At 53.1% G+C, this 17,476-nt stretch overlaps 2 protein-coding genes across 3 annotated transcripts; both read left to right on the forward strand.

Annotated features, from left to right (window-relative positions):
* Positions 1-523: 523 nt before the first annotated feature.
* On the forward strand, positions 524-6,913 carry LRRC23 (leucine rich repeat containing 23). The gene is made up of 7 exons (XM_075109557.1): positions 524-736; positions 813-925; positions 1,800-2,053; positions 2,149-2,279; positions 5,363-5,499; positions 6,071-6,293; positions 6,554-6,913. Exons 1-7 carry the CDS (start codon positions 620-622, stop codon positions 6,590-6,592), a joined length of 1,014 nt encoding a protein of 337 aa, XP_074965658.1. The 5' UTR covers positions 524-619; the 3' UTR covers positions 6,593-6,913.
* Positions 6,914-7,096: 183 nt separating this feature from the next.
* Positions 7,097-16,836, forward strand: ENO2 (enolase 2). 2 transcript variants are annotated; one of them, XM_075108636.1, is made up of 12 exons: positions 7,097-7,258; positions 10,341-10,432; positions 11,371-11,466; positions 11,714-11,772; positions 12,804-12,873; positions 13,047-13,180; positions 13,865-14,087; positions 14,545-14,742; positions 14,871-15,072; positions 15,261-15,369; positions 15,507-15,565; positions 15,897-16,836. In XM_075108636.1, the coding sequence occupies exons 2-12, from the start codon at positions 10,348-10,350 to the stop codon at positions 15,964-15,966; spliced, it is 1,305 nt and encodes a 434-aa protein (XP_074964737.1). In that variant the 5' UTR covers positions 7,097-7,258; positions 10,341-10,347; the 3' UTR covers positions 15,967-16,836. The 2 variants fall into 2 exon arrangements, with proteins under 2 accessions (XP_074964737.1, XP_074964727.1); XM_075108626.1 differs by lacking the exon at positions 11,714-11,772 and having other exon boundaries at positions 7,114-7,258.
* The last annotated feature ends 640 nt before the right edge of the window (positions 16,837-17,476 follow it).

The raw sequence follows: 17,476 nt of genomic DNA on the forward strand, positions 1-17,476 counted from the left end.
GGAATTTAATACCAAAAATGGGAAGCTACTGCAGTCAGAGCAGCAAACTAACACAAGTGGTCAGTGGGGAGGAGTATTGCCAGCAGGATGATGAAAAAAGAAACCACGGGGAGCTCGGGTGGCCGATGAGCAGCAAATCAGCAGCACCCACATTGCTGCAGGAAATGGAGCGTTAGCTGTGGGATGCACTAACAGGAACAGTGCCTATGAAATACAATAAGTCTCTTTTTTTGGGGGGGTTACTCAGAGCTGACGTTGGATTTCACATTTGACCTGTCTGAGGCAGCAGAGAGGCCCGGATTAGGGGGGGCAGGGGTAAGGCTGGTGAGAGAAGGGATGTCTCTGAGAGAGCCCAGAGGACGACGCCTGTGGGGATGAGGCAGAGGAAGGCTACAGCGCCCTGCAGCGCCGCCCGCTCTGCGCCGGCGCAGGAAGCAACAAGCCCCGCCCCCAAACCCCGACGCTGTCACTCCAGCGCGGTGGCCATGGCAGTGGCGCCGGGCTCCGCCTCCCCAGTTTCCATGGCAGCGGGTCGCCACGGCCCGCACAGCCCTGAGCGGCGGCGGCCGCCGGGCCTGAGTGAGCTCCCTCAGCCGGGCGGGAAGCGGGACTTGTGGGGATGGAGGACGAGGAGCTGGAGGGGGACGAGTACAGCCTTCAGGAGGAGGGGGGAGAGGAGGAGGAGGACGAGGAGAAAGAGAAGGACGAGGCGCTGTCGGAGCAAGAGGAGGAAGAGGTGAGGGAGGGGGCCTCAGCACCCTCTGGCTGTGATTAGGCCAGCCCTGGCTTTGTGCTCTCTCCTTCTCCCCCAGGTGCCAGGCCCCTGTCCCCTGACGGAGGAGGTCCTGAAGGAGGGCCTGTCTCTCCTCTGCAAGACCAGCAACGGCCTGTCCCACGCCTATGTGAAATTTGAAGCCAAATACAAGTGAGTGTGCAACACCTGCCCCAGGAGAAGGCATCCTCCTCCCTGGGCATCTACATGGCCACTGATGCCACTGGTGACCGGCTGTGTGGGGCAGGAGTGTTTCCAGGCCATGTTCTCCAGCTGTCTGGCTTCCAGTCTGTGCCTCAGTGCAGCTTGTCCATCCTCAGCCCTGAGCTGGGGTCTGCCTCCGCCATAGCCAGACAGACTGGTGGGAACACGAAGGTCCCCCTAGGCTGAGGGGAGCCTGTCCATCCCTCTGGACTGTGGTCTCCTAGGAGGACCTGAACAGGGTGACCTCCCCACAGTCACTTTAAGAAATATCCATTAAGCATCTCTTCTGTTAACTGCTAACCTTTAAGGCATGCACTTGTAAATACAGTGCAACAATTGCCTGGGGATAGTTTGGAACCCCAGCCCCTGTCAGTACACCCACATAACCCTAGACGTAACTAACAGGTTTCAGTAAGACTATGTCTTTCAGCAGCCTCATAGGTATCTCAACCAGCATTTTCCCACTAGGAAAGTCCTTCCGTGCAATCCTTGGTATTACCACTACTGTCTAACAGACCCATCCTCCAATCTTACCTTCTTTTCTGCTCTTGTTCTGCCCTCTCTTGACAGCTACAGTTCAATGGGAATAAGTACCCCTGTGCCAGGAAAGCACGTCCAATCTTACCATTCAGCCTTGTTGACACACAATCTGACCTGTCCCTATCACCTGCCTTTTTCCTCCTTCTCTCCAGCAAGGCTTCCTGGGGCAGCAGGGAAGTGGGAGAGGAGGATGCCCTCCCTCCAGTAGTGGCGAGGAGCAAACTGAAAGGTGGTGGCAGGGAGAAATATGAGCAATGTTTTATTTACATCCTCACTCCCACAGGGACTTGACAGACATCAGCCTCCTGGAATGCTTCATTCATCTGCGGTATGTGGATTTGTCAGAGAATAAACTGCAAGATTTGTCTCCACTGAGCATCCTAACCCACCTGCTTTGGCTGAAGGTGGATGGGAATCTGCTTACCAGTGCCTGCATGCAGGAGCTCCCCTACCTCCAGATCATCAGCTTTGCTCACAACCGCATCAAGGATATGGAGGGCATTACTCACCCCAGCTTAGCCAACCTCAGCCTGAAAGGTGATACAGACTACCTCTGCTCATTCTTGAGCACATAGGTGCTCTCTTTGGGTGGGATTAACTCTCTTCTTGTTTCTTCTTCCTCTGGCACTCAGGAAATAAAATCCAGACAGCGCTGGGCCTAAGTCATGGTCAGTTGTTCAACCTGCAAATCCTGGAGCTGCGAGGAAACATGCTAAAGAGCACAGCGGGGCTTGATCTTCCCAAGCTCAAGAACCTCTATCTGGTAAGGGATCAGCCAGGCAGGGGAGTGGGGCAGAGCTTCTGCAAAGCCTGGAACCTCCAGTCAGTGGGAGGAAGGGAGGAGGCTGTCCCCTTCAAAGCAGCATAATTTTTGTGCTAGCCCATTCAGTTCAATATTCTCGAATTTCAGGTAGCTATTTCTACACTGTCTGCCCAGATAGTGCAAAGGGACTAGCCACTGAGCAGTGATTCCTCTGCAGAGAGCGGAGGAGTAGGCAATGTTCAGTGCATTGGGTTCTTCCCTCCTGGCCTTCCATGAGGGAGAGTGGTATTCTCTTCTGGCAGTGTTAGCAAGCCTGTATTCTGTGGGTCCCAGGACCCATGGAGGCCAGTGGAGAAAGCAACAGGTTTGCTCTGAGTGGCAGGGGGAGGTGATGCCTCCTTCCCCTCTCTGACAGGCCTAATCAAATACTGGTTTAAAAACAGCACAATTATATGATTCACACCTTCGGCTGCCAAAAAGACACTGATTGAACATTGCAGCGAAATTAAGATAGGAGAAGCAATTTCCTAATACCATAAACAATTGCTTCAGGGAACATTTACTCCTAGAGATGCAACAGAAGAAAGTATGTATGGCTTAGCCCCATGCATCACACAGTGCTACAGCTTGCGAAGACTGGATAGGTGTTCTGAGTCACTACCTCTTAAAAAACAGTTAAAGATGAAAAAAGCTTTGAAAAGCTATATGGTTTCTTTTGCATCAAAAGACTCCCTGGCAGAAAACACTGAGGAGACCGCTTGCTCAGATTGTCTGCAATTTTCTGGTAGAAAACTGAGATTTTAGGGCTAGAGGTGCTGGAGGAAGGGATGAAGTGGATAAGTCACTAGACACAATACAGAATTGCAAAGTAAAACCAGTCACTTTAGTGAATGATTGGAGGGAAGCAAACACTGCACCTATATTTAAAGAAGGTTCCTGGCATGACTGAGAAATTTCTGAGCTGCACATATGAAGTGGGCAAATTGCAAGATGTGATTATTAAAACTAGAACAACTGACTCATTTCTCAGGAATCTTTGGGGCTTGAATTTGTCTCCCATGTCCGCCTGCTCACTAAGTCATTTTAGAGGTGGGGTCTCTCCCAGTACAGCTTTGCTTTCTGTATAAAGATTTTGGTACTACTTGAGCTGTGGGTATATGAAGCTGATGCCTCGAGGACAAGGTTCAAGACAAAGGGTTCAATTTAAAGAACCTGAACCAAATTTGGTTAATGTGTGACATAGTCACAGATTAAATTTAGCATTAAAAAAAGTTATACCTACTAGCAGGAAGACTACGAGCTGGCTGCTTACCATGTGGCACTGGTGTCAGTTTGAGGATCACTGCTGTCAGCAGGGCTGCGTTGGTTCCTGGTCATTGTGCAGCAGTGGTGACAAAGGCTAGCTAGAGCAAGGTCAGGTAGGCAGGAAGGGGAGCGAGAATTATGAGGAACTTATCATAGTAGTTTCTGTAAGAAATGGTGGCATCACCTCTATGTGAAGAACTGGTTTCTAAGGTAAGGTGATGATGTGAGCGTTTCATTAAAGGAGTCATATGGAATGTTCTTCGGTTTAGGAGGAAAAAACAACCCTCTGAAAAAAATCCATTCTGCATTTGCCCTGTTAGTGCTTGCAGGGCCAGAACTGTTAAAACTATTCACACTGAAGTCATGAAGAAAGTGAGAGTGATGGGAGGTTACTATTCATTTTACAAACCAGTGGTTTGTGAGCTACTCACCCCATTTCCCACGCCAGCTCCTGATCTCCTCTGAGGTACAATTTACTGACCCTTCCTGGTTGTTAAATCTGTTCAGATGACCTTCGCTACATCTTTGCTCCATTTCCCCTTTTTGTCCTTATGTGTTACCCTCTTTACTTGGCCCAGCTGGTCCAGACTTTTCCTTGTCCAGTCTCCATTAGAGTCCTCCTTTTCTATGAAATGCCCTTTTCTTGAGTGACCCAGTCCTAAACTGTTCTCTTATCCCACCAGTTCAGCCTGTGCCCCTTTCATTAGTCTCAGGCATTGGCCATGTCACTTCCTGGGTACCAAAAAGGAACACAGAGCAGAATGGCACCTTGCTCCCCATTTCCCATGGAGGTATCTGCACCCTTAGAGACTGCAGCCCTGAGCCACAGTCGCAAGTGAAGCCCTGCTCAGCTCCACGCTGGAGAACGTGGCGCAGTGGTTGTAGTTACCGGGGATGATCCAAACTTGGCTGCACAAGGCGGTGAGCCGTCTGACCTAGCGTTGATGCTAGCACTGCGGTAAGGCCAGCGTTGGGCAGGAGACCTCTAGTGGTCTTTTCCAGCCAAAATCCTCCCGTGAAACTTGCTGTCATTCAGAGATTCGTATTTCTCCATCTCGTAACTCACATCACAGTGAAGTGAATGAAATTCGATGATGGGGAATTTCAAACAGATAGGACACATTCTTCTCACCATAAGATTGTCAGATTTGTTGCAAGAAGTTGCCCTTATGGATGGATAGCAACAATTATACTAGGAAACGCTTAAAATTCAACCAACCAACAACCCCCACCCCTCTGCAACCTCTCTCAGGAACACTCAGCCTGCTTCTGCTCCTAGAGGAGTAGAAGGGAAGACTTCTTGGTAGTAGATTTCTCCCATAAGAGAAGCGCTGACACTGGAAGATCCCTGGACTACATGGACTATGTGACTGAGAGGAGCTGGTTATGCATCCATTAAATACACTTGTTTCTGGCTCAGGTCTATTCTTTCCCCTCCGAGCTGTTGCTCTCTGAGGCCTTAGGAACTCAGATTTGGCACTGCCATAGAAGGGGGTGCTGTGCTGGCAGTGGAATATTCATCTGGGGTGGTTTGATCTCAGTCACTAAGTGATGTTACAGGAAACACTTCTTCAGCAAACTTTCGGTCCTTGAATCTGAATACTTAGAACCTGTTTGGGCAAGACCCTGAGTAACCTTATCTAGTTTCAGAGAAGGCTGTGTTATGTGTGGTAGGGGGTCTGAAGGGTAGAAAGAGCTTTAAAGGTCAGAAATAACTGCTGTTCCCTCTCCCATGTGTCTCCTTTTTCCTTCTGTCTTCCTGCCTCCCTGGTGCTCAGGCCCAGAATGCCATTCAGAGCCTTGAAGGCCTTGAGCAGCTTGAGCAGCTGACAAAGCTGCACCTGCGTGACAACCAGCTTGAGACCCTGGACGGATTCTGTAGTAGCATGAAGTGCCTGCAGTACCTCAATCTACGGTAGGTCCTGCCTGCTTTCTGCCAGTACTAAAGACTCCTCCATCAGGCTGTATTCCCATTTAGGTCTTTCAGATATTCTGGCCCCTCTGGAAGTTGAAGACCTGACGGGAACGGGTTGATCTTTACCATCCTTAACTGGAGTTCAGTGCTCAGCTGTCTAGGAGTATAACAGCCAAGACCATTCCTGGGCTTCTCAGAAAACAATCTCTTCAGTCACTCTTGGACCGCACCTTGCCATAACTCCTCTGGAGCCCTCTCTGTGTGTTCTCTGTGTCCTGGACATGACTGCAAGTGCCCTTTACTTTTCAGCATTTGCCATACAGGCCGATGGCAATATCAGACAATTCAGTGGACTGTTTAAGCACAGAGAAGTCCAGAGGTGTCCCTTTTGTCCCTCAGGCTGGGGAGCTGCAGACAGATCTGAATCTTAGATCACAGGTCTGTGATCTAAGGTCTATGGTCTGTCATGCTGCTAAGTTTTGCTTTGTGTCTTGTCACCTTACTGTTTCCAAGGGACCTCACTACTTGCATGTGTCTCTTTCCCCTGCCTTCTGTGTTTCCTCTTCTTCAGGAACAATGGGATCAGTAGCTTTCAGGAGGTGGCAAAACTGCAGGTCCTCCCCATGCTGCAGGCACTGGTGCTGTTGGACAATCCATGCTCTGATGAACCCAATTACCGGCTGGAGGTCCTGGTCCTGCTGCCGCACCTGCAACGCCTTGACAAGGAATTATTTGAGCAAGATGAGCGGGCAGAGGCGAACAAAATCTGTCAGAAGAGACAGGAAGAAGGAAAGGTGAGAGCAGCATGGTATGGGGAGGAGAAGGAAGTGAAGGGAAAAAGAGAGGGTCAAACATGCTGATCAAGCCTCTCCTCCTCTAGCTTACATGAGGAGAAGGCTGAGGGAAGTCAGTCCCAAGGGCAGAGGAGCCTGAAATGGAGACCAGGCTTCACAACCCTAGTGCCACTCCCAACCCCACTAGCAGAACTGAGAAGTGAAAGGGGAAAAGAAGTCAGGCATGGAGTCATTTAACATCTCCCTCTTTCCTTCTTCAGGAAATTGAGGGATCTCTCCAGGGTGATGTGAATGAGTGACCCCTGGTTCTAACACCTGTTCCCAGAGCCAGTCAAGATTTGCTTTCCCCTACATGTGTGGCTATGAAAGTGAGCGCTGCAGGCAGCAGAGCTACCTTCACTTCATTTTGCTCCTGGAGAAAAGAGGAGGGCTACCCACCCTGGTCTTGGAAACTACCCTGAGGTACTGCAGCGTGTTTTGCAGTCACTGTTCTCATATGCTCTACTCTCAGCAGGCCCAAGAGTGAAAAGGAGAGAGTTACATGTTCTATGGCTCGATCTATGGCTCCCAAAAATCCTACAAGATTTTCTGATTTGAATAAAAATAATTAATGAGCCTGGAGTGACTGGAATTGTTAATCCTGCACATCCCCTCCTATTCCCTGGCTCTCCCACCCTCGTCTGTCTGTGTCTGTCTCTGTCTGTCAGTCTCGCGCTCGCTCGGTCGCTCGCTCTCCATCCTCTACGTGCTGTTTGCAAAGCTTCGCTAAATCCTGACTCATCGCAGCTCTGGGTCACATGCTGCCGGCCCGGCCCCATCAGGGGCGTCTCCATCCTGCTGCTGCCGCCGCCGCCGCCGGCTCAGAGGACACATCATCTCCCCTTGAGGTCCTACATCCTCAGCTCCGTCCTCTATCCTTTCTACCAGCACTTTCTCAGTCTCACCTTCACCCCTGCCCTAGGAAGGTAAGTGTCTCCTTACGGCCAGCACCTCTCTCATCGCATGCAGGTTTCTGCTCCCCACCCTGTGCCCTCCAAACCCCACACGCACTTTGGGGTCCCTGCGGAGTAGGACGGCGGTGAGCGGCATTAACAACTAAACTCCCCTCACTTCCTCCCCCTGCTCCTCCCACCTCTTTCTCCTCACCCCCGCCCTTCTCACTTTTCTTTCATATTTTAATTCCAGGTACTCCCTCCTTCCCTACCCGCGGCAAGCATCGTTTCAGATGTGAACCTAGGGAATTGCAGGAGGGAGGCAACCAAGGATAGGCGGTGCTCCCAAGGGCATTGCCGGGAGGTGCTGCAGGATGGAGCTTTACATGGGGGAGGGGGGTGGTACTGGGGAGGAGGCAAAGCTCAGTTTGGGCGCTGCTGGGGAAGGGACCCAGCCTCGGAGCAGACCAGTCCCCCGGTCTCCCGAGGTGCTGGCATAAACACGGGCGCTCAGCCGGGTCCCGGGGAGAGGGAGGGAGTAGAGGGGGTGTATTTTTATCTGCACAGCCCCACATCACACAGGAGAGGGGGGGCAGCAGGGAGAGGAGGTGACAGTCAAGCAAGCAATAGCTGCATCAGCCACGACACTGCAGCAGTGCGGGCTTCCTGGGAGCAGTGCCCAGCCCGGGGGAATCGCAGCAGCACACGGTACTGGTGGCGGTGGCTTGGGGGGAAGGTCTTTGCCATGCTGGCCTGCCTGGTGGGGAGGGGAAATTGCTGCAGCAAGAACTCCGGGGAGACGATGCCCTGGCGACACGCAGTGCCACGAAGCAGTGTCCAGAGGAAGGCACTGCAGCAGTGCCAGTCTCTCAGGGTGCCCTCCCCAGCCCCTGTTCAAGGGAGGCTGCCCAGCCTCCAGCCTGGCACCTCTTTCCGCCTCACTCTGGTCTATGGGCTCCTGGCTATGGCTCCGTCCCAATCCCTTATCCCTGCTTATCCGCCTCTGACCTCCTTTCAGGACAGTGCAGCTGATGCCAGGGATTTCAGGGTGGTTCTTTGCGCTGTTCAAAGGAGGGCAAACACAGGGGGACACGGGGCAGCCACACAAGTGGAGAAAGGGGTGCGAAGGACTGGAGAGGAGAAGAGATCAAGTGAGTGATGGGGTGGGGCAGGCAAGACTGGATTTGGGCTTGTCATTTGGCTTCCTTGGAGCTGGCCCAAACAGGGGCAGGTGGATGCAGGGAGAGGGATGTGACCACAGGCAACATGACCACGTAAGCAGAGAGGCACTGCATCTGGCATGGGTCTTGCTGTCAAAGATCACTTTAAGGGGTCCTGTTCCTCTCTCCTGTGTGGAGGCTGTTGGGGTATGGCCAGGACACTGCTGCAAAGGAAGTTCGCAGCTGCACGGGCATGGCTCTGGAGGAAGTTCCCGCGGTGTGTGCCAGATGGCGTGAGGAGCGCCGCCAAAGCGGCTGATGGGGGATCCCAGCCCAGATGGACATGGTGGAGGGCCCTGCGCAGGCTTCAGAGAGCCCTGGTGTTGCTGACTGATACTCCCCAGTACGGGAAGCTCTTGCTGAAACTTCAGAGCACTGCGTTGTCCTCATGCCCGTGTGATTTCCACCAACCCAAGGCAATGGGGTCGAGAGCCAACTCTGGCTTTCCCCAGCCTGCTTCTTAGCTCGCCTTGGTGCTGTGATGTGCTATATCTGCAGCACCCCCACCCCCCCACTGCACCGCCCTCCCCCTCCCTGTGCTGGCCATACCCCTGCCAGATGCTTACATGCACCATGGCGTGGTACTGACTGGGGCCCTGTGGTTACCCCAGGCTCAGCCTCTGCACTGAGTTTTGTGTGGGACTGGTCCTGCTCAGGGCTGAGTGAATCATCTGTGGGAGCTGGAGGAGGAAAACTTGGTAGGGCTGGGGCTGTGGGTTGACATGTACCTCGCTGCTGCTCCCTCTCTGGGGGCATGCAGCTACCTGGCATTGCACGGCCCCACGGCTGGGGAAGTAAGAAGGTGGGATGTGGAGGAACGAGATGTTTTGGACCCCCTAATGAGCAAACTTCAGCAAGAGATGCTCCTTCAACCAGCTGTCCTCACCCACCAGCCTGTTTTCCACTTCAGGTTTAACCAGGCGCCCCAAAACGCCAGGTTTTCTCACCCTCCTCTTCCAACAGAGATGCCTCCCAGTCTTATCTGTTTCCCTATTACAGGAGTGGAGCAAAGAATCAGGAGTTGGGCCCAGACCCTCTGTTCAGGCCAGGCCAGATTCCCCCTCCCTTCAGAGCCCTCTCTCCCACATCTGAGGCACTGTGGCCTTCAGCAAGATGGCTCCTCGGGCTGCTGGCCTCCTCCACGCTCTGGTCGCTTCAGCACAGCCTGACCTGGTGGCTTATGGGAGAGACGGGAAGGCTGAGCCAGGCGCTCAGCTGGGGGGACACTGCTGCGGGCCTGTGAGAGCCAGGCTGGGGCAGCTCCCCCCGCTGCAGGCTGGAGAGGGGCTGAGAGTCCCTGCCGGCTGGCTGGCCCCCCGCCCTGCCTGGCTCTGCCCCAGGCAGCTGCCGCGCTCAGCTGGCTCCCTGCCCACCGTGCATGGATGCAGCTGCTGCTTGCTGCCTGGCCCTGGCCCAGGCTGTTCTTGCCTCCCGGCAAGGGGAAGGGAGGCACCGGGAGCTAGTGCCCTGTCCTTGGAGCTGTGGACAGGGGCACCTCCCGGCTGCACCAGCTGATCCCTCCCTCTCTGCCACCCGTGGATGCTGTGGCACCCTCCCCATCTCTGCCACCCGGGATTGGATCAGGAGCCCTGAGAAGGGGAAGTGCTCAGCTGTGGCACAGGAAGAGAGGGAGAGAGAGCTCCCAGTTTGTCATCTTCAGCAAAGGGACAGAATAAATTCAAATAGATAACCTGGACAAAACATGGGTAGATTCCCACAATGTGGGTTTTAATAGCAATTTCCAAATTACTTTGAGCTTGAGTTTTACCTCCAGCTTATAAAGTCACTCTTTCTTGAGCTCCCTTCTCTCTGTCGGTGTCTTGTCTAGACATTAGAAGGGTGAGCACCACAGCCTGGGACCCCTGAGAGCTGAATATGTCCTCTCCTCTCCACAGACTTACCATGGCAGTCGAGAGGATCCATGCCCGTGAGATCCTGGACTCCCGTGGCAATCCCACTGTTGAGGTGGACCTGTACACACACAAAGGTACGTGGGCGGTGACAAGAGATGGAGGGGAAGTCCTGCCCATCACAGTGGAGCTGGTGCTGCATGGCAGCCTGCCACATTCCACTGAGCTTGGAGGGTCTTCTCCGGTGAACCCCTGAAAGACAGCAAGCCAGGGGAAGAGGCAAAGACCTCTGCTTGCAGCTCTGCTTGTGCGTGTGCTCAGCAGCTCCACACACATGCTGGGCAAATCACGATGAGACAGCTGGCTGCCGTGTATCTGACTTGGGCCATGTGCCTGCTAGTAGCAGTGACAGAAGGTTTCATTAACATAAATATACTTACTTTCTTGTTGTATCCCCGCAATGCCCTGCTGCAGTTATGCTTTTTGTGGGACACAGTACAAGTTTGGAAACACATCCATGGCCAAGCTCATGAGGCAGGGGGAGGTTTGTCCCTGAGATGTCTGTGCAGGCAGGCATGTAAATGCACATGTGTCTCAACTGGACAAGTTGCATCTGCGCTAAGCCCAAAGATAGGTGGGCTGAGGGGTGTGGAGCAGTGAGGGGCCAGAGCAGGCATCCAACCAGTCTCTTCCTTCTTTACAGAGGCAGAAACCCAGCCCCACTCTGAGGGGGAGGAAGCCACTGGCGGCTGTGGGTTAGGCTGCCTCTGGAACCAGGAGGAGGGCTGAGGAGCCAGACTTCCACCCTTCATCCATAGTTCTGGGATCAGTGTTGACCTCTGTGTGCCCGAGATCCAGATTTCTCAGTCTGGAAGCCCTGTGTGCATTTATTTCTGCCACCCTGGTGCTCCATCTCTGAGAAGACCAGCATGAGCCGCCAGCCAGCAGGTCCACCGATTTGCACAAGCAGTTACCACATCCTTTCCCACAAAAGCAGGACAGAAGCAGGTACATGAGGGGTTTGCCTCCTTTTCATACCCTGATTGTCTCACACCTGTGTTTTGCCGTTTCCCAGGCATGTTTCGGGCAGCGGTCCCCAGCGGCGCATCCACGGGTATCTATGAGGCACTGGAGCTGCGAGACAATGACAAGTCACGTTTCCTTGGAAAAGGTGGGGAGATGCCTGCTCTGCACCCTGTCCCTGGGGCTGCCTGTGCGTGGGGCTCTGCTGGAGGGTACCATTCATCAGAGAGACCACAGAGGCACAGACCTAGTGTGAAGATCAGGCCTAGATCTTCCCTCACTGTCTCCCTCTCTCAGTCTCTCTATCAGTCCTCTCCCTCCCTCTTTGCGCTCTCCTCTTTGCCTCACCCTCTCTCTCTCTCTTTCTCTCTTTATCTGTCTCTTCCCTTCTTTAGGGGTCCTGCAGGCCGTGGATCATATCAACAGCACTGTCGCCCCAGCTCTCGTGGGCTCTGTAAGGATTTCTCTTTGCTTTCCCTTATCCAGCGCTTACTCTGGTCTGTCTCTGTCCCTTGATCTCTGTTTCTGACTCTCTTCATCTCACTGGGTTAACAGACATAGTGATGCTTTCTGTGAACCTGGGCACACCCCTCCTGCCCTCCATGCCTGTATGTGTCCACAGTGATCTTTTCTCTGGGCAGAAAGGATTTAACACTATCTGGTCCACTGCAGCATCTGTACCCCCTAACTAGTCCCCTTGATGCTCCCTGTAGAGCTCTCTCCCTCTTTCAGATGTGCTCCTCCTCAAGCCTTAAACTTCATCCACATGTCTGTGGCCTCACACCTGTTCACCCTGCCCAGCATTCATGTTGTGATGAGCAGTGACAGTGCCATGCAAGGTCTGGCAGGCCCCCAAGCACAGCCTTGTGGTGTGGTGGTGTCACATCTGCAGCCTGTTTACACCTGAAGACCTGGAGCCTGCTCTGAGGAGAGCTGGGCTGAAGCCACACGTTACACCCCATGCAGCCCGTGGCGGGGTCTGGCTGAGAGCCCAGCTCACTCCACCCCTGAAAAATACCCAGTCTGGTGGAGGGCTGCCTGTGTTGGGCCTAATCCTGCTCTCTACCTCGCCCCCGGGGATGGCTCCATCCAGTCTACATTCGCTTGCTTGGGGTCGAGCATGTACTGTTGTTCTGCCTAGCTTCTGTGTGGCCACAGCACCACAAAGCTCCCTGGAAGCTGCCAAAAGGCTGGGTAAATCCCCAAGGGAGTCCTGTGTCCCCAGCAATGCATGGCCTTGGCTGAGCTGCTGCTGATCCCCTCTCCAGCGTGGGTACCTCTACACTGCACTGCAGCAACATCATTGTGGTTACCTAACGACTATATCCTGAGACACTAATTTCCAGAGCTTTGTGCGTATATGTTCTCCCACAAGCTAAAAAGGTCCCTGTACCCCCAGCTCTCCATCAACACCTTGTTCCTCACACACCAGAGCCAACAGCTCTTCTCAGCCTCCCCTTCTCAGGAGTTGTTTCTTTCTTGCAGGGCCTCTCTGTTGTGGATCAAGAGAAGATAGACAACCTGATGCTTGAGATGGATGGCACAGAGAACAAATGTAACTAATTCCTTTCATTTGGCCTGGGAAGTAAAGAGCATGGGAGGCTGCAGGGCTAGAGCAGGGGGACACTATCATAGCTGTGGTGAGCCCAAGGCTGGGCTGGTAAGGGAACCCGCTGGGCAGGAGGTTGCTGTCTGTGAAGCCTAACTTCACCTTGGTTTTGCCCACAGCCAAGTTTGGTGCCAATGCTATCCTGGGAGTTTCGCTGGCTGTGTGCAAGGCGGGAGCTGCAGAGAAAGATGTCCCCCTGTACCGGCACATTGCTGACCTGGCTGGCAACTCTGATCTCATCCTCCCTGTGCCAGTAAGACTCTCTTGTCTTCGATACCTACCTTCAGAAACTTCAAAAGAAAGTTTGTAGGGTGTGTTGGGAAGGATATAGGACTGAAACATCAGCTGAGTGCACTGCACTTCTCAAGGAATAAAACCAAGGCCTGAGATTTATCAGGTTTCAATATGGAAAAGAGGGGGATGAGGAAGATACGGCAGAGGTTGTGGTGTGGTTTGACTGAGAATCTCACTCTTAGCACAAGAACCAGAGGGCATCATGTGAATCCTCTGGGACACAGTTCAAAACAAGGGAATGTGGGTCTTCGCACCAGGGGTAGCTGCCCTGTGAAACTCCTTCACAAACGGTATTGTGGGTGCTAACATTTTCTCGGGGTCAAGGAGAAAGATCTTGGAAGAGAAATTGGTGTAGCATTGCTGGTAAACACATACAGATAAACACAGCACAGATAAACACATATAGCTCAGGAGATCTCTGAGAGGGAAACAGTTGGGAAAGTCCTCTACAACCATTTGCTTTCAGCCACTGTTGGAAGGAAGTCACTGGGCTGTATGTGCCTTTGGTGTGATGCATTGTAGCCGATGTGTTACATTACCCTGTGGGATGTGGCATGAATGAGCATGGTGACTCATCTGCAAGTCTCCTCTAGGTGGTGCCAAGACCAATTCCTTCAGCTCTGATTCTCATGGTCTCTTCCAGGCTTTCAACGTGATCAATGGAGGTTCCCACGCAGGCAACAAACTGGCCATGCAGGAGTTCATGATCCTGCCTGTGGGAGCTGAAAGCTTCCGCGACGCCATGCGCATCGGGGCTGAAGTCTATCACAACCTCAAGAGTGTCATCAAGGAGAAGTATGGCAAAGATGCTACCAATGTGGGTGATGAGGGAGGCTTTGCCCCCAACATCCTGGAAAATAGTGAAGGTGAGAGTCCTGCAGAGATGGGGTACCTCTGCCTGCAATGTTGTGGCTTCCCACACCCAGCTCACAGCATTCCCCAAATGCTGGTCGAAAATATTATGTCTAAGTGTCATTGGCCTCCTGTGTTAAGGAATGGTTTCTAGGCTCCTTCTCCTGGGGGTTGCCTCTGTCTGTCACAACCTCTCCAAACAAACCTTTCATGTGTGCACAGACTTTTCCAAGACCTTCCCCCAGCTTGTTGCTGAGCTGTGGATTGTATTTTAATTCCTCCTTGTCCTTTTGGATATGGCCTCCACAGCTCCTTGGTATGTTTCTGTTGTGCTCTGGGCTCCCTTCTACCTCTCCCACCACACCATCAGGCTCTCAGTGGCTCTCAGGACCCTCCCAGGGGAGGTTCCCACTGAAAGTCGGAGCTTTCTGCACAGGCTGACTCTCATGACTGCAATTTTCCTCCTCCCAGCTCTGGAGCTCCTCAAGGAAGCTATCGACAAGGCGGGCTACACGGACAAGATTGTCATCGGTATGGATGTGGCAGCCTCCGAGTTCTACCGTGATGGCAAATATGACCTGGACTTCAAGTCCCCAGATGACCCAAGCCGCTACATTTCTGCTGATGAGCTGGGCGACCTCTACCAAAGCTTTGTACGTGATTATCCAGGTGAGCTGCTGTGCCTGGCAGTAGGGAACTGGCACTGGTGTTGCATACTTAACAGGTGCATCCCCTCTGTGTTTTTGGGTTGGGAAGGGTGGCATCTTTGACTCACATCTCTTCTGTTGTCCCTTCAGTGGTCTCCATTGAGGATCCCTTTGACCAAGATGACTGGGAGGCCTGGTCCAAGTTTACAGCCAATGTGGGGATTCAGATTGTGGGAGACGACCTGACAGTGACAAACCCCAAGCGCATCGAGCGAGCTGTTGAAGAGAAGGCCTGCAACTGTCTCCTGCTCAAAGTCAACCAGATTGGATCCGTCACGGAGGCCATCCAAGCGTAAGTCCAGCCTGCTGCCTTTGTCTTTTGCAGGACAACCCTTTTGCAGGATTGATGATGAACCACAGCAGGGGCTCTACCAGAGTATAGAATGCTGAGGGTGGGAGGAGCGAGTGCTTGGATCTCACTCTGTGCAGGTGGTGATTATAGGAGTGGGAGCTACTGACTGCATTTCTCACTCCTTGCAGCTGCAAGTTGGCCCAGGAGAATGGCTGGGGGGTGATGGTGAGCCACCGATCTGGGGAGACTGAAGACACCTTCATTGCTGATCTGGTTGTAGGACTGTGCACTGGGCAGGTAGGTGAGACTCAGGCCATGCCCAGGCCTGAAGGAAAGCAAAGGGTTGCGAAGACAGAATCCCCTGCCCCGCCATGGGAAACTGGTGCAAGTCTTAACATCATCTTACAGTATTTGTTTTGGGGAATGCTTTACAGATAAAGACGGGTGCTCCCTGCAGGTCTGAACGCCTGGCTAAATACAACCAGCTTATGAGGTAAGGGGCTCCAGAGATGGTAATGCAGAAGAGAGAGCGGGGGAGTGACTAATTGGGGTGGGAGAAGCTGAAAGTCTAAGGGTAGATGGGGCTTGTGGGGGAAATGTTATGAAGACAAGGCACAGAGATGACAGTAGGATCCCAGGGAGATCTCTGGAGCAGACTCCTTCCATCCCCCTTGGCATGAGAGTGCAGACCCACAGATGCAGCATCTGCCAGGAGCTGAGCTCCTCCAGCCCATGTCAGCTTCCTGGCTGATGCACTGCCACTCTGGCGCCTCTGATGCTCCCTCACACAAGGGCCTGACGTGTTGTCTCTCTCTCTCCTGCAGGATTGAGGAAGAGCTTGGCGATGAAGCACGCTTTGCCGGACACAACTTTCGCAATCCAAGTGTTCTTTGAACATTGTCCCCAGGGCACAGCTACCCTGCTGCTCTTTCCCACCTCACAGACTCTGAAGCCCCCTTCCCTCCATTGCTCCCTTTTTTGCTCTTTCTCCCCCCTCTACAACCCAGTTCCCTCTCACCTCAAACCCACTCAAGTTCAGGTGTCCCTGGCTAGAGGTACCCAGGTGAAGGATGAGAGAGAGGCCTACACCCTGTCCCTTGCTTTGGGGTCATAAGCATTTCTGGATCTAGGCATTGTGTCTTTTGTTTTTTGTGCAGGGCCACATCTGAGCCACTCTGTTCACGTGTTAGACTACAGGAGCATGCTGCTCAGTGTGTTTCCCTTGTACGCCGAAGCATGTGCGGTGAACATATGTGCGTCGGCTGGTGTGTTTGGACAAGTGTCACACCTGTAGCTGTGTTTGGATGAGTGTTGCCAGTGGCTCGCTCTTGTTGTGCATGTGTGTAGGTGTATGTGTACTGGCCTACGGTGTCCTTGTGCCCCAGGTGGGTGTTTGCGCTGAGCCCTGGTGGGACCCGAGTGTCCCCTCCTTCCACCCTGAGTGCTGTGCTGTGTTGGGCTGTGCTTGCCAGCAGCTTAGCATTGAAGTGCACTGCTGTTCCTCACTGGGTGTGCATGTGTGTGTGCTGTCAGTCTCTGGGTCAGCACGTAGTACTGTGGGGTGATGTATTAAAACACATCCGTAAACAAACCCATGCTCTCATTTGCTTCTCGTGACATTTTTCTCTGTTTCCTTCCCTCTTGCACTCCTTCACCCTCTCTCTTCCCATAATGTCTGCTTCACCTTCTGGACAGCCCATGCTCAGCTGAGCAACAGACAAACTAGAGATCCCTTAAATCAATTAAAATGTATTTCACACCTGAGTTGCCTGGCTTGGCCTGATGTTTCTCTCTACGTGCCAGTGTTTGGGAAGTGGGGACATTTTGCCATCAAAGGAGGAAAGGCTTATGCAGAAAGGTAATCAAAACAAGCAGAGGGGACTGGCAAGAGAAAGAAAAGGCCCAAGTACCCCCACCTCCTTCCACAGCCTTGTCCCACAGCCAGACTGCTCCGTCGGCCACCCAGCTGGGGAATGCCATGGGGAAGGCAGGTGGGAGGGTGGGAATTGCCCCCACCATCTCCACCAAATGACATCACATGAAGATCTGCTTGCAGGGATTTTAATCGTGCCCTCCACTGATGTAAGGACCTCAGGACTGGCCACAGGCCGGCTGCCCACTTGACATCAAGTGATGGCACACTGGAACTGCAAGTTTTTGGGAGAGAAAAAGCTGATCCCCCTCCCCAAAAAGGGGCTTGCAGAGAGCGGAGGGGTAGGTGGGATGTCAGCCTCTCTCAGCTTCATCTTGTTTCACAGGGGCAACACAGCAGTACTTTGTGAAATATTCCAGCTCCAGCTGGTGCCCCAGGAGGCTGAGTGCCAGCAAGCCCCAGCGCCTGCTCAACAGCATTATTCTGGACAGGCTCCAATCAAAGTGGGAGGCTGGGGGTGCTACTGTGAGA

Source organism: Phalacrocorax aristotelis, chromosome 1 (assembly GCF_949628215.1).
Source record: "Phalacrocorax aristotelis chromosome 1, bGulAri2.1, whole genome shotgun sequence".
NCBI lineage: Eukaryota > Metazoa > Chordata > Aves > Suliformes > Phalacrocoracidae > Phalacrocorax > Phalacrocorax aristotelis.

Bases quoted from the DNA above. Each gene is read 5' to 3' on its own strand.
- LRRC23 (XM_075109557.1), top strand. From the start codon at position 620: ATGGAGGACGAGGAGCTGGAGGGGGACGAGTACAGCCTTCAGGAGGAG. The intron at 737-812 runs GTGAGGGAGGGG...CTTCTCCCCCAG, and splicing joins CGGAGCAAGAGGAGGAAGAG to GTGCCAGGCCCCTGTCCCCT. The intron at 2,280-5,362 runs GTAAGGGATCAG...CCTGGTGCTCAG, and splicing joins AGCTCAAGAACCTCTATCTG to GCCCAGAATGCCATTCAGAG.
- ENO2 (XM_075108636.1), top strand. From the start codon at position 10,348: ATGGCAGTCGAGAGGATCCATGCCCGTGAGATCCTGGACTCCCGTGGC. The intron at 13,181-13,864 runs GTAAGACTCTCT...GGTCTCTTCCAG, and splicing joins ATCTCATCCTCCCTGTGCCA to GCTTTCAACGTGATCAATGG. The intron at 15,073-15,260 runs GTAAGTCCAGCC...CACTCCTTGCAG, and splicing joins GTCACGGAGGCCATCCAAGC to CTGCAAGTTGGCCCAGGAGA.